General features: G+C 39.7%; 1 protein-coding gene across 6 annotated transcripts in view; it reads left to right on the top strand.

Annotated features, from left to right (window-relative positions):
• The window catches only part of LOC124799246 (trafficking kinesin-binding protein milt), a 216346-nt gene that overhangs the window by 197790 nt on the left and 4892 nt on the right, over positions 1-13664 (top strand). For 5 of the 6 annotated variants that reach the window (XM_047262835.1, XM_047262795.1, XM_047262801.1 and 2 more), the window contains 10 exons: positions 5178-5254; positions 5642-5846; positions 5927-6097; positions 6208-6338; positions 6733-7034; positions 7642-7938; positions 9274-9532; positions 11458-11732; positions 12493-12779; positions 13492-13613. In XM_047262835.1, the coding sequence (XP_047118791.1) occupies positions 5204-5254; positions 5642-5846; positions 5927-6097; positions 6208-6338; positions 6733-7034; positions 7642-7938; positions 9274-9532; positions 11458-11732; positions 12493-12779; positions 13492-13613 (2100 nt within the window). In that variant the 5' untranslated portion in view covers positions 5178-5203. Of the gene's footprint in view, positions 1-3896; positions 3943-5177; positions 5255-5641; positions 5847-5926; positions 6098-6207; positions 6339-6732; positions 7035-7641; positions 7939-9273; positions 9533-11457; positions 11733-12492; positions 12780-13491; positions 13614-13664 lie in introns of those variants that run through there. The other variant, XM_047262812.1, reaches the window with a different exon arrangement.

Genomic DNA, 13664 nt, shown 5'->3' on the forward strand with positions numbered 1-13664 from the left:
GCTGCCAAGATTTGTGTACATTCGATATCGCCTGCTAGTATCATTTGCTACGGGTCACATATACTTAATATTACAGGTCTGGTCGTATTCTTGTAAGTACTCTCTCTTGTAAAACGATTGCTTTTTCCTAGTATCCTATGATTGCACTGAATCGGCCATCTGCTTGCTTAACATCGATTCTAGTTGTGATTCGTCGCTATTGTGTTCACGCTACATGGTGTTTCTGCGTTTTGTGAAGTCCACAATTTTACTTTCCTGAACAAATTTTTGTTCTAGGTATCTACAGTATATTATAGGTTAATAAGGGAGTCAAGTCGACTGCAGTTCGAGCATAGAACATGGGCCCTTCTCGAGTTTTACACATGTTACGCTATTCATTAATGTTTGTCAACCGCTAGTAAGCACTTCATCGTGTTAAGTCTCTCCGCGTACTTCATAACACTTTCCTAACAGTATAACTCTGTATGGTATACAGCTTCACCTGCGGGCAGCCACAGACGTTATCTGGCAGGTAATTTGTATATGCGATCTAGAACGACCCTTCCATGTGTGTCTACAGGGAGAGGGGAGGAGAGGGGCGGCGGCAAGAGGGTACATTCACTCTATCCGGGGAGCGTTTTATTGATCTTTCACTGATCACCAAATTTTCACGCGTGTCTAGCAGTGATGGTCTGCGTTTCTGCTAAGCCTCAGATTTAACATTGCCGAAACCGGAGGGAAATGCCATTTGGTATGGCTACACAAGTATTTGACAAACAGTGTAGAGTAACACCGCCTTGTTTCAATCGCACGCTGTAAAGTCGATTACTGTTCTATGGGAAGTCAATAAGTGCCCGCGAAAGACTGTTGTTAACATGGCAATTTTTTGACATGTTTACGGTAATTTTTAAAAAAAATTTGATGTCTTCGTTATTAAGGATTTAAAATCGAAGTAACCACTAAAGGCAACAAGTTTCTCATTTGAAAAAAAAAATAATAATAAAAATTAGCCTTTTAAATTAGATGGAGGATCGTTCAACAAGTAATGCAACACTTTCCTCCATGCAAGACGGTTGTGTATTCCTGAATTAAATGGAAACAATTGTTCTGCAATTTTTTGACTGTAAATCCCTGAGTCCCTGTTTTTCAACTTAATTGCCTTTCGATTTCATGGTCTCACGTTGCGTGTGGGATAACTTATCTGCGTCTCAGCCAATTTTTGAAGCGTCAGTAACGTACCCCGTCATTGCTGTAATGCTTCCCAAGGACTATGTCCCTCAGTGGGCCAAAGAAATGGAAGTCAGGCGGCGCGAGATCGAGGCTGTAGGGCGGATGAGGAACAGTCCACCGAAATTTCGTGATCGCTTCTGGATGATAGAATTGGTTGTGGCCTTGGCGTTATTGCGAAACGCGCTCGTTTTTACGGCTGCGAACCCACTGTAGTCATTTCTTCAATTTCCAACGAGTCTCTCAATAGGCTTCGGAGTTGATAGTTGGACCACGGTGTAGGACGTGAATCAGAGTAACCTCCCAATCTCAGAAGACTAGCCAGCTGAGGCTGCTTCTTTAACTACGTATTTGAAGAAGACTGTTGTGCCACTCCATGGATTGCTGTCTTGTTTCAGGCTCGAAGTGGTGAATCTGCTTTACAGTGTTCGACGAGAAATCGTCACCATTATCCACAATAAAGAGCAGGCAGGTTAGACACAAATGTTCCTTCTTTCCGCTTCATGCTCATCAGTTAGGTTTCGAGGAACCCAGCGGGACAACCCTGGAAATACGCCGACTGGTGGACATGTCAGCACTACCAACTCAGATGTCAAGTTTAATTGTTGATTGTTATTCGTCGATCGCTGGAAGAAGTGTCCGCACGTTACATAATTGAAGGCGCTACAGCAGCGTAACAAATTTCCTTCGCCTTGTTTCGTTGATGTCGGACGTTTTGCTACTTACATACCCGCCGCCTGTAGGCGTTCTGTACAGGCCAGTGAATATTTGCGATGGTGTGGTTTTCCACAAAAAGAAAGTCAATAAGTGCCCTTTGTATTAATGGACCTCAGTTGCAGACACTATTTTGAAGACTTGCTTCAGCGCTGCCATCTAAAGGGAAATGAGAGTTGTTGCGGGGTATTTAGGGAGGTCGCAAACAAAATTATAAATTTCTGAACCAAAATCGACGGCGAAAATCTGTTGCATTATTTATGGACAGATGTAAGTAATAATAGATGGCATCAAATTTAAATAAAAGTTTTCAAGTTAATTTCCTGTTCCTCCATCTCGAGCATTAATACGGCATTTCTGGCAGGTTATTTTTGTTGCTATCCAATTTGAGTTTTTTAGCTTCACACACAAATCCACAGCTACATTTTTAACGTTATCCTAACATTATTGTTATATGAATAAAATATTGTATTTGAATCATTCGTTGGACACACAGAATTTCATGGTAGAGGATAATTTCAGATCGGTGTACCAAAAAGGTGCCACTCATATTCGGATTACTAACATAAGAATATGAAAGTACAAAAGGTTTCGAGATTCTATTAGTAAAAAATGAGAGATATTAAGATTGCGATTTTAATGCTTCAGATGTTAAGACAGTCTTTTCCCACTTGTGTAGGGAACCGTGTGAAACGTCGGAGTTCTTTGGGATGATGTTCATTTCGCGGGTCACATTGGCATTAATGTTTGTTATGTTGTCAAAGCAGTGATCCTTCATGTGAACTGGTCACATAATGTTTTTGTGGTAGATTCGTATTGATAACACCGTCTTCCAGAGAACAACTGTTGTTTCGCGTTTGTCAATAGAGGCAGGCATCCGCTCGTTGTTTTTGTTCAGGAGTCAAGGTCTGTGGGACAAACTTTGCACTCTCCCTTGTCTGATTCAAACCATTCTGGAAAATGCCTTGAATACCTGATGTAGAGATGAACAGTTCGTTGCTCCTTTGTGGTTTGTGACAACGTTGACACACCATCCCCTCACGCTCACTAATTAACAGTTCCTGCACGCAACTGAACAGTCGAACGCGCATCTGTTGTGTACAGCCAAGTTGCCACCGATGTTGTTGTGCTGACGTCACTTATTCTCCGGGAATAAAAGCAGTTTCAGAACCTTTTGGACGGACGTATAACAATGAAATACGTTTACCATTTAGATGTCAGAGTAATTTACCTTAAAAAATTGGATACTTACTTATAGGGATACTTCCCTTTGAATGTAGTTGTTCTCATACTCAACCACTTAATTATCGAGAATGGCAAATTTCGAGTCGTGCCACTTTACGCCCACGGCCATATCACTTCTTTGACTTACGTCGGACGCTAGTTTCCTTACGATATTATTGCATTTCGGGAAATCTAGAAGCTGTGGGCGGTCGCGCGGAAGAAATGTCGTCGTTTGTTTTGACTGGCCTGTTGGAAGGCGGGTGGGCGCAGTTGCCAGTAGCAACGGGTAGAGGACACGTGGCGACGCAGGCGCAAGAGTGCGGGCAGACGGCGTGGCGCGGGATCGATACATGGGGTGCTGCGCCAGCATCCGACAGTGATGCTTGGACCGCGACGTAATATACAAACATACGCCTGACGCCTAAGAGCAGACAGAACTCCAATATATTCTTGCCGGCGACTAGAACGTCTTTGCCTTCAGTAGTTTGCAGCAGACGCTTGTAAACTCTTGAAGCAATAATTAAATGTTTCATAGTATATATTTGACGCGTGAGGGTACTGAGACAGAATATCGAAGACACACACACACACACACACACACACACACACACACACACATACATTCGAGAGACGTTTATTCCAGCGAGAAAATATGCTCCTGGACTAGGCCCAAAATCGGCTTTATTGTAAATTGCGTGACGGATTAATTTTGTAGTCTCGGAATCACCTTGAACGTTCGCACAGATTCAGCAGAGCAGCTTCTATCCATGAGACGCACTTTAACTCAGCGGATTGACTGTGAGTGTATATTGCGTAATATTATAAGGTTTTCATGCTTTTTTTGCCACCGTTGTTAGAATTTGATGTATAGATTATTTCCTAGTAGCTTCACAGAAAAATGATTGTTTACATCACTGTTGCCTACTGAATGATAAGCAAATTCTTATTTTCCTCAATTTCTTTCTGACAACTAAAGGTGCAGCATGCAGAAATGTATCGTACTGTAATACTTAGACTGTGGAATTTCTGAATATTAGGCCGCTGAATGTGGTAGTCACACAATAGTCAGTCACCATTGTTTCCCTTTTTAGAATTGTGCCTGTATTTCTTTTAGATTAAATTGTCGAGGAGAAAATGGAGCAAACAGATAGGCCAGTTCGTTGTACTGATTGTGACAGAATGTCATCAGAATGTAAATATCCCTTATTTATAATAATCTGGAGGGAATGAAATATAGCATTTCACATTCATGAAACCAATGGCATATTTTAACCTGCTTTCACTTTGAATTAGTTTTAAAGTATTTGTTTCGGTACTTTCCATGTTCTTATTTCTTTTATAGTTGCAAAACCTATTCTTTTCTCCTCTTTAAACTCCTGTTTAAAGATTGTTCCAGTCACACCACCAGTCCAGAACACGAGAGAGAGAGAGAGAGAGAGAGAGAGAGAGAGAGAGAGAGAGAGAGAGAGAGAGAGAGAGCGCTAATGTTAGTGGAAATTGGGAGATATTATCAAACTGCATTTTATGATATCATCTTTATTTGCATTCTTAGGGATCCTCATTTATTTCGAGTATCACAGGTCAAGAGATGAGCACAATAAAACACCTGAACATTGTTTTGCATTTATCGTAATATAACGAACAGGAGTAGCAGTAGACTATCTGTCATGGTTCACAACGTAAGACTGCCTGACATCACATTTAACTCAAAGATCTAGTGGAATCTGCTGTCACGTCTTGCCCAAATCGTCGTGGGAACTGATGGTGTTCCACCCTTTGATCAGACTCCTTCATCCCTCCAATGATTAGAATGTAGAGCAAGGCAGTGAGGCATTAAGACTGCTCATTCAATGCATATTGTAAAGATTGTGAGAACCACACTTTAATTTGGTGCAGTGACGTTTGTCATTGCTTATTAATTTCTTAATACATATTTTCTTGCAGTGTTGTTGGTCTGCAGTGCATTAGTTTCTTCAGTCCATAATTTTCTGTTGTTTATTTGTTGTTGAGTTATGTCTTTCTTTTGTTTACAGTTCTATGCAGCAACCGTGTGAGCCAAATGACCAAGACCTACAATGACATAGAAGCAGTTACCAGGCTTCTAGAAGAGGTAGGCTTTACTTCCTTCCATAGCAAAAATTAGATGATATGCACATTGAAAATGTTGCTGTCTTTTCAAACATGTTTTAATTATTGTTTTACACTATTTTTTAGTTAGTTTCCCACTTAGGAGCTAGGCTTCTTGACGAAGTAAAATACCAGAAAGAAAACAAAAATTTCAAAATCGTTTCAGCTTGTTTCAGTATTGAGAATATCAGTATATTTGGAGAGTTAATTGACACTCTGAGGAAATTGTCACTGACACCAAATGCTGAATGCATTTTAAACATTTATTGTGACACAGATAATATGCATGTGATTAGTATACCTATCATTGCACTGTCATGATTTCTGTGGGTCATACATCATCATAAATGCCTGTGTGGTTTGTGTACAGAAAGAAAAGGACCTGGAACTGACAGCTCGCATTGGAAAAGAACTTCTTGCACACAATCAGAAGCTAGAGACAAATGTTGCTTCTCTCGAAGCTGAACTAAAAGCAGCTAATGAAAAGCTGACTCAGTTGAGTCATGAGCTTGTCAAGAAAACAGAACTCATCCAGATACTCACCAATGATGTTGATGAATCAGGCTCTGAAGGTGGTAAGTGGTAAAGTCTCCCACAATATCTTGCACGAAGCATCCAAATATGAACTTTAATCATTAACATATTTACATTGTAGGAACACCTACATCGTTACGCTGCATCAATGTGGAACTTATGCAGCGACGCATTGGTTCCTTGGAAGAGGAGAATAAGCAACTACGCAGAGAGGCTAGCCAGTTAGCATCCGATACGGCAGAATGTGAGTCAGCTGAGCAGAGGCTCGTGCAGGATATCGCACAGCAACTAGGTGAGATTGTACAGTTGACATGTTTACGTACAAGAAAAATTATCTTAATTGGTTTATTGGATGTTCTATGATAATGTTCTTAGTCATTGAGGTTTGACTTCGTGTTTCAGCGAACAGTAGCATGGAGGTGGAGGGGCTGTCAGAAGAACTAGATCGCTGTAAAGATGAAAACAGGCTGCAGCAAGACCAGATAGCTAGCCTCACTGCAAAACTGGCTGATGCAGAGCAGAAGCTTCTTAAGGTCAGTATTCATCCACTGATATTCAATACATCTACATCTATACTCCGCGAGCCACCTTACGGTGTGTGGCGGAGGGTACTTATTGTACCACTATCTGATCCCCCCTTCCCTGTTCCATTCACGAATTGTGCGTGGGAAGAACGACTGCTTGTAAGTCTCCGTATTTGCTCTAATTTCTCGTAACAATGATAGTTTGTGATTCAGGTTGTAAAACTTTTACTCCCTTTGCATATCGCTCTTTTTTTCCCCCCTGGTGATTCTACTAAAACGTGCTTGCTGCCCTTCAATTGTAAATTTTCATTCTTCATGACATGAGGAGGCTTACAGCTCATAATTGTAGCATTGTATACTTACGAAAAACATGTCTGAAAACTATTTGTTACACTTTTGGCAGTTGGGAGCTGAAAATGAGACGCTGACAACACAGTTGACTGTGAGTCGTGAAGTACAGGCAGAGTTGGCATCAGAATTAGCTGACAGCAAAGATCGTTACAATGAAGTGGTTGCACTTCTGCGAGAGACCCAAGAACAGCTGCGGAAGCAGCGGAAGCGTGGACAGCCCACTGTGCGTGGCTGTGGAGGTGGCCCACTGTTTTCCACTGGGACTCCACAGCCAGATTCTCTCGCTTCAGAGTTGCTCGAGACTTCACTTTATTCAGAGTTGTCCACAGACTCGGGCATTGGCAATGATAGAGGGTGAGTACAGTTAAACTTAATTCAGTATTCAATATATGTTACTGCACACTGTTGGATATCTTAACTAGATGTTTTAAATCAGTTTAAGATGCATGTGAACCTGTTTCTTGCTCAGTATTTGTTCTAGTGGTATATTGAAAGTATAAGATAGTTTGTGCAAGCTTGTGTCAGTTGGTTTTTATAACACAAGCTACAAGGTACTTCAGAAAGGTTGGGACCTGTTGAACTTCAAGTTAGAATAAAACTCCCCTTGTAGTGCCATCATTACATGACAAAGATAGCTTTATTTAATGTGAATTATTTTTATTGCTGTTTGAGTGAAATCTGTATAAGTAGTAGACAGAACGATTGCATTAAGCGAAACCAGTGCAGCTACAGTGACAGTGGTACCATTGGTGAAGAGCTACTTTTGGTGAGGAATCAAATTTTGAAGCCAAACTTTTTACGAAGCAAGAATATTGTATTTGATGAAAGATACTGTAGATGTTTTAATGACAAATGACAGTTGTATTATGTTTTCTGTGAAATTTTACAGTAAACTGTGCCCATTGTTTATCATTGTGTTATCATTAAATGTTGCTATTCCGGTTGTTGTCATTTGATGCAGGGCGAGCTACAGAAAAGTTTTTGAGACTGTGCGATGTGCATCACGGAATTCCAATTCCAGTAGTGACAGCCCACTGCACGTACCACGATCCCAGTCATTGCTGATGAGTACATCAACAACAATGTCATCGGGTCCACGTGTCAGTGCGTTTGCACCTCCTGCTAGTGCTGCATCACACTTGCAGTCATCTCGGTACTACAGCAGCAGCAGTGCTTTCCCTAGTTTGGATAGTGTTGGAACAGCGCACAGTGACTACGACAGCTCACTTGCTACCACAGACACGGAGGAGAGTTACCCGTAAGTTCTAACTTATTTACTGGTATAGTGTAAGTGATATAAGGCACAGCACACCGATTACAGGGGTTGACATACGTGTTTGTTGTTCCAGAGTTTCTTAATCTGCAAACAACTTAATTTTTCCAAGACAGTAATCCAAAATCAAGTACTTCTTATGACTTCTGATTTCGAACTAAAAAATAAATCAAAAAAGATATTCCATTCACTTTAAGCTGCAAAGATGAAATTGATTTTCTCCCCCCTCCCTTCCGCCCCCACTTTAATCATGTGCATGACCAAAATTTTTGTTCCACATATTCCTATTGTAAGTTAAAGTGTTACTAAGTGACCACCTTCGTTTCAGCTGAAATAACAGCACCAGGAGTACTTATAACAAGCATAGAAGTGCTCATCTGGTGCATAGTTTTAACTTCCCTTTCTATTTGAAGTGAACATAAAACATTGTTACTAACAGTAACAAATGGGATAATAGCTAGGATTTACAATTCAGAGTACCAATAATCATGAGATTTCAATAATTGGTAGATCATTATTAAAAGCAAATGCAGTAAAATGTAAGGCACAGGGGCAGAGTAACAAGATAAAATAGATACGAGAGAGGATCTTTGCCCAATCTGAGCCATGTGTTACATTGCTTAAGACCATGATGTTGATGGGATGTAATGGTTTAATGGTAAAGCGTGTGCCTGATAGCCAATATGCTGTGGTTTTTTCAGTTTGCTTATAATCTAGTATTCACCTCTGTGATGTGAAGAATCACCAGAAGCAACATATGTTCTAAACGGTGTCCAATGGAAAGACTTGTATTAGGCCATTGAGCCAAACAAAATAATTATTATATGGGATGTTAAGCAAGATCTCTCTCCCCCCCCCCCCCCCCCCCCCCTTCCCCCATTTCTTGTAACTTGTGGTGTGATTATGAATACATAAGCGTGTACACTTGCGACTGATTCATGTCACTTGTGGTGTTTACATTTTCGCAAGGTAAAAGTATAATACAATAATCACATATATAAATTATAGAAGGAAGTAATAATTTTTTAAAGTCCAGTATGTGCCCTTATACTTTCATGGCCTGCACGTAAGTTAAAACATAACTAAGCACAAGGTATATAAATTGTAAGAAATGAGCAAATTTCTGGGGAATACTAAAAAATTCCATCCTTATTTAAACTAAGGAATAAAGTTACTTCAGTGGTAGATAATTGTATAAACAATATTTTAAATTTAGTAAGTCACTCATGTTATTGCTGAATTTGAGCTATTGTTAGAAGCTATTTGTCTGAAAAACTGAGTCAAACCAAACTTGGGATTTATTTCCCCACCTAATTACAGTGGTGCTCCACGTACTGGTGTTCCTGGTGTACCTGGTGCTGCAGACCTGGAAGCAGCAGTGAGGCGCTTGACTCCAGCTGAAATCATAGCAAGGCGCGCAACTCTGGGTGCAGGTCCCATTGCTTCCAGTGATTACGATTCGCATACTCCACCCAACTTTCTACCGTATGGCTGTCGCACTCCTGACAGCATAATGTCTACAGGAAGTAGTGGGTTTTCTGCTCATAGTGGAGCTTGGAGGTTGCCTGAAAAACTTCAGGTATGTAAGCAGTCATTTATGAAATGTGTGTAGAAAATTGACCATTTTTTTAAAAAGTGCCAACAATTGTTTCACAAAATTGGCTGGGGCATGCTTAGTAATTGTGCTTCATGGTTATACACATTAAATTATCAATTTCATTTTCTTTTATTTATTCAGAGAGACTGCAGCTATTTCAGTAAATCTTAAGTGGAATACACAGAGTTGTGAATTTTATTTTGAAATTCAGTGTTTGTACTATGAAAAACCAGATTCTTTGCAGATTTCATATTTTAAAGTTAAAAATAGTCAAATTTGGTTCAGAATTAAAGCCATACATTAGGACTGTGATCAGTAATTGTTGCAGTTATACCATTTTGCTGTTGGCTTTTCTTACCTCAGTGGATATGGTGTTTGCTAACATTGTGGCCACAAAAAATTATGTCTCTATTATGTCATTTAACACACAAAAAGAGTGCAAATAATAGTGAATGATCACTTGTTCCAGCTTGTGATACGAAAGTGTAAATTTAATCACTCCAACTGCAATCTTGACTTTCTCTTCATTTGTGAAGTGAAGAGAGATCTGGTTGAATCCCAAGAAAAAGGACACAGTGTTTTGCATACTACAGTGCTGAATGAAATTGACAATTTTTTTTATCAGACTTATGCACTACTTTTACTGCAGAAAATTGATAACTGGAAAAAAAGAGCAAATAGAAGGAAAAATTGAGGAATGAATATATTTATTGCTTTGTATTGCTAAATGTAGCTTGTACCAAATATTAAGAAAGTTGGGTGAAATAACACATCATCAAAGTTACTTTTTTTATAATGCAAACAGTGATAATTTCTCTCTCATTTCCTCCTCGTAATAGTAAACATTGTGAAATTGAGGCCATGCGAAGTGACCTCATATTAGGGAGGGTGACCGTTCAGATCCCCTTCTGCCTGTCTAGGTTTAGGTCTCCTACGATTTCCCTAAATTGGTTAAGGCAAAATTCAAGACAGACATAGCACAATTTCTTCCCCATCCTTGCCCAACCCGAGCTTTGTGGCTAATAACCTGGCAGTTGAGGGGATGTTAAGCCCTAATCTTTCTATTAAACAGGGGGAATGTTTTTCATGTTGTGTGTCAAAATTTGTGCCTTGAGAACATTGTCAGGGAATGTGGCTAAAATAGTGGAAGGGAGCAACTACTAACAAACCATGAGCAGCTAACATTAGCAGGAGTTTTCCTATGTAATTGTTAAACTATATCCCCTAATACGACATTATAATTTAATGTAGTATAGATGTGTGTGAGGAATCTCTCTCAGCTTCCATTCTAAGTGGGAAAGTACTTGGGTGGAGGCTCCAACAAAGGAGCCACTTCAGTCCTGTGGCATGCCATGTCTCTCTTTGAAACCCAAAGATTTGAAATTTGGATTTGCCAGCTGTATCACAATACTAGCTCCTGTAAATAGCAGACATGAAACTTCAGTGTCAGAAAGGCACTGTGGAGGCAAGTCTGTCTCTCTCTCTCTCTCTCTCTCTCTCTCTCTCCCTCTCTCCTTCCCCCCCCCCTCCCTCCCTCCCTCCCCCACCCCCCTCCCCCCAGTGCACCATTAATTGGGTCACTGAGAGACTGTAGTAAAGTGTCTCACTAGATTTGTCATAGAGTATTTTGTTTACACAGCTCCAGAAAAATTACTTACTACAATATTTGCTCCATTGGAACACACAATATTGTTCACAGGGCATGGTATGAAATCAGTTTGTGCCTTCAGTATTAATTTATGTAGATACTCTACGACAGTTTCTCACAATAATGCCATATACAGCTCATGTGCTTTTGAGGTGGAGGATGCCTAATGGCTTTGTATTGACTGGGATTAGTGTGTTCATCTATGCGAATCCCAGTTGTGTTAATATTACTGCATTATTTTATGTTTTGTACTCTGCAGATTGTGAAACCAATGGAAGGTTCACTGACACTTGCCGCCTGGTCGCAATTAGCTACACCTACTCTGGGTGGGCTCTTAGAAGAACGCCCCGGAGTGAAGATTAGAGGTGGCAGACCACTAGAGGATCTTGGTCTCGAGATGTACACGTTGTCTGATCTGGAGGAGGATGAAGAATATGAAAATCCTGGAAAAAGTTTCCAAAATACTGGATCAGTCTACACTTTTACGAACAGCACTGTTCTGCATCCAGATGACAATACAAATGTGACATCCAGGTGTGTGCTTTTTGAAGATTTTGGAAAACAGTCAGTTTTGTCATAATATGAATATCTTATTCCTTAAGCCAGGGAATGGAACAAACTTTTTGCAGATGGTGAATGTCTTGTCACACACTCAAAACCTGCTACAGTAAATTTTTGTGAGTTTTTAGTTTCTATTATTGTTGCCATTGAACATGATCTAAAGATGTGGGTAGACATGCAAATTTCAAAGAAATAATTGTGATAGTTAATACCTCAGTTTTGAATGAGTATGTAGTGTGTGTGTAGGGCATTCAAATTTCTTGTGATGCCAACATATACTATGGCCAAGAACTTGAAATATTTTGTCATTTCTGCAAATTAGTGCATTACAGATAGCCCTCAATGAGGGCAGAAATGCTTTCGTTTCTTCAGTGACTGATAGTCATGAGGTATGCTATATAACATGTTTTGTAGCACATTACAGCCTGTATAAGTACTCAGAATTGAACAAAGTTATTTGTAATTTTGTTTGCAAGCGACGATTAGTCCTGATGAAAAATATTCAGAAAGTTAGTCGATAAAGGCAAAACTTTTTGTCTATTTTTGTATTATCTTGCGTACAACAAATTTAAAATAAAATCGGGAAAGCTATGTTATGGTCTTAAGTCTGCTTTCTAGCATGTATCATTACTGCAGACTGAGAATGCTGTTAAAATGAACCATTCCAAATATTCTTAGTAACTGAGATGTCATTCATTTTAGCGTCTGAACTAACATCATTTTCTTTATGTAGTGTACGTGGGAGTCAGATGTGTACAGCCGCCCCAAGTCGCGCAGGCACCGCAGTTCCTCCAACCCCTGTGACGCGGTCACGTCGGAATTCTACATCAACATTCTCGACCACTTTGGGATTGGCGAAGTTACTGAATGAACGTGGTATCCGTGCTGTGACTCCATCTACTGTCTGCACACCTTGCAGCACTTTCTCTCCTACTGCAACACCATGCAACAGTCCTGATGGTAGTCCAAGGAGCTCACCTCCACCAAGTCCTCCACCTTTCAATCCCATAAAATTTCCAGGTACAGAAAACATTATGTACTTTTCCTTTCAGAAAGCACACATTGCAAGAGTTATCATCTGTTTCAGTGTTTGTTGTAAATTTGCATGAATGATTGGAAATGAACTCTCAGAGTTCAGTAAGTCAGTGGTGTTGGTGCTTTTTTTGTGAGAAATCATTAGTGTAGTTTCAGTGTTTCCCATCATACAAGAAAAAAATTTATTACAGACACAGTTAAAGAAACATAGCACTTTGTCACTTCCTGTGTACTATCTACTTGTTGATAAATGCAAATAAAGGGAACTAACCAAAAATGGAAAGCAGTTACACTGAAGCAAGTGATGGCTCTCTTAAATGAAGGCACACTGATGCATATTGCTATAAGTCTGATAAGAAAATAGGTGTTCATGAAAAACCATTTAAAATATCTGATCTCTTCTTTTTCAGAATTTGTGTATTTCCGTGTGTCTCAATCCCTCCTTTGTGACCCGGTTGTGTACATTGCATTTGGACAGTTCTTGTTACTGAATGGTCTTCTCTCATGATTCCTACACTGCACACTGATCCGTCCTTTTGTAATATTTGTACTGTCTATACCTTTTTGGCATGTGAATAAAGTTATTTGCTCTGGACTCACAAGTGCTAAGTGTTAATGCTGTTATTGTTTATTTTTAGGAATAAAATTACTAATTGGAAAAACATTACATTAGTAAGTAATATTTTCTTGGGTATAGGTTTCTTGACAAGCGGAGCTGATTTCTTGAGGAGAACTTTCAGTGCCGAGGCAGATCAAACAAGTCGTTCAAGAAAATCGAAGAGAGTGAGCAAACTTGCACTTTCTAGGCAAGAGAAGAAGGTGAGTAACCTTTGCCAATACTGTTATCCTAACTCTGTTAATTATATTTAG

Source organism: Schistocerca piceifrons, chromosome 1 (genome assembly GCF_021461385.2).
Source record: "Schistocerca piceifrons isolate TAMUIC-IGC-003096 chromosome 1, iqSchPice1.1, whole genome shotgun sequence".
NCBI lineage: Eukaryota > Metazoa > Arthropoda > Insecta > Orthoptera > Acrididae > Schistocerca > Schistocerca piceifrons.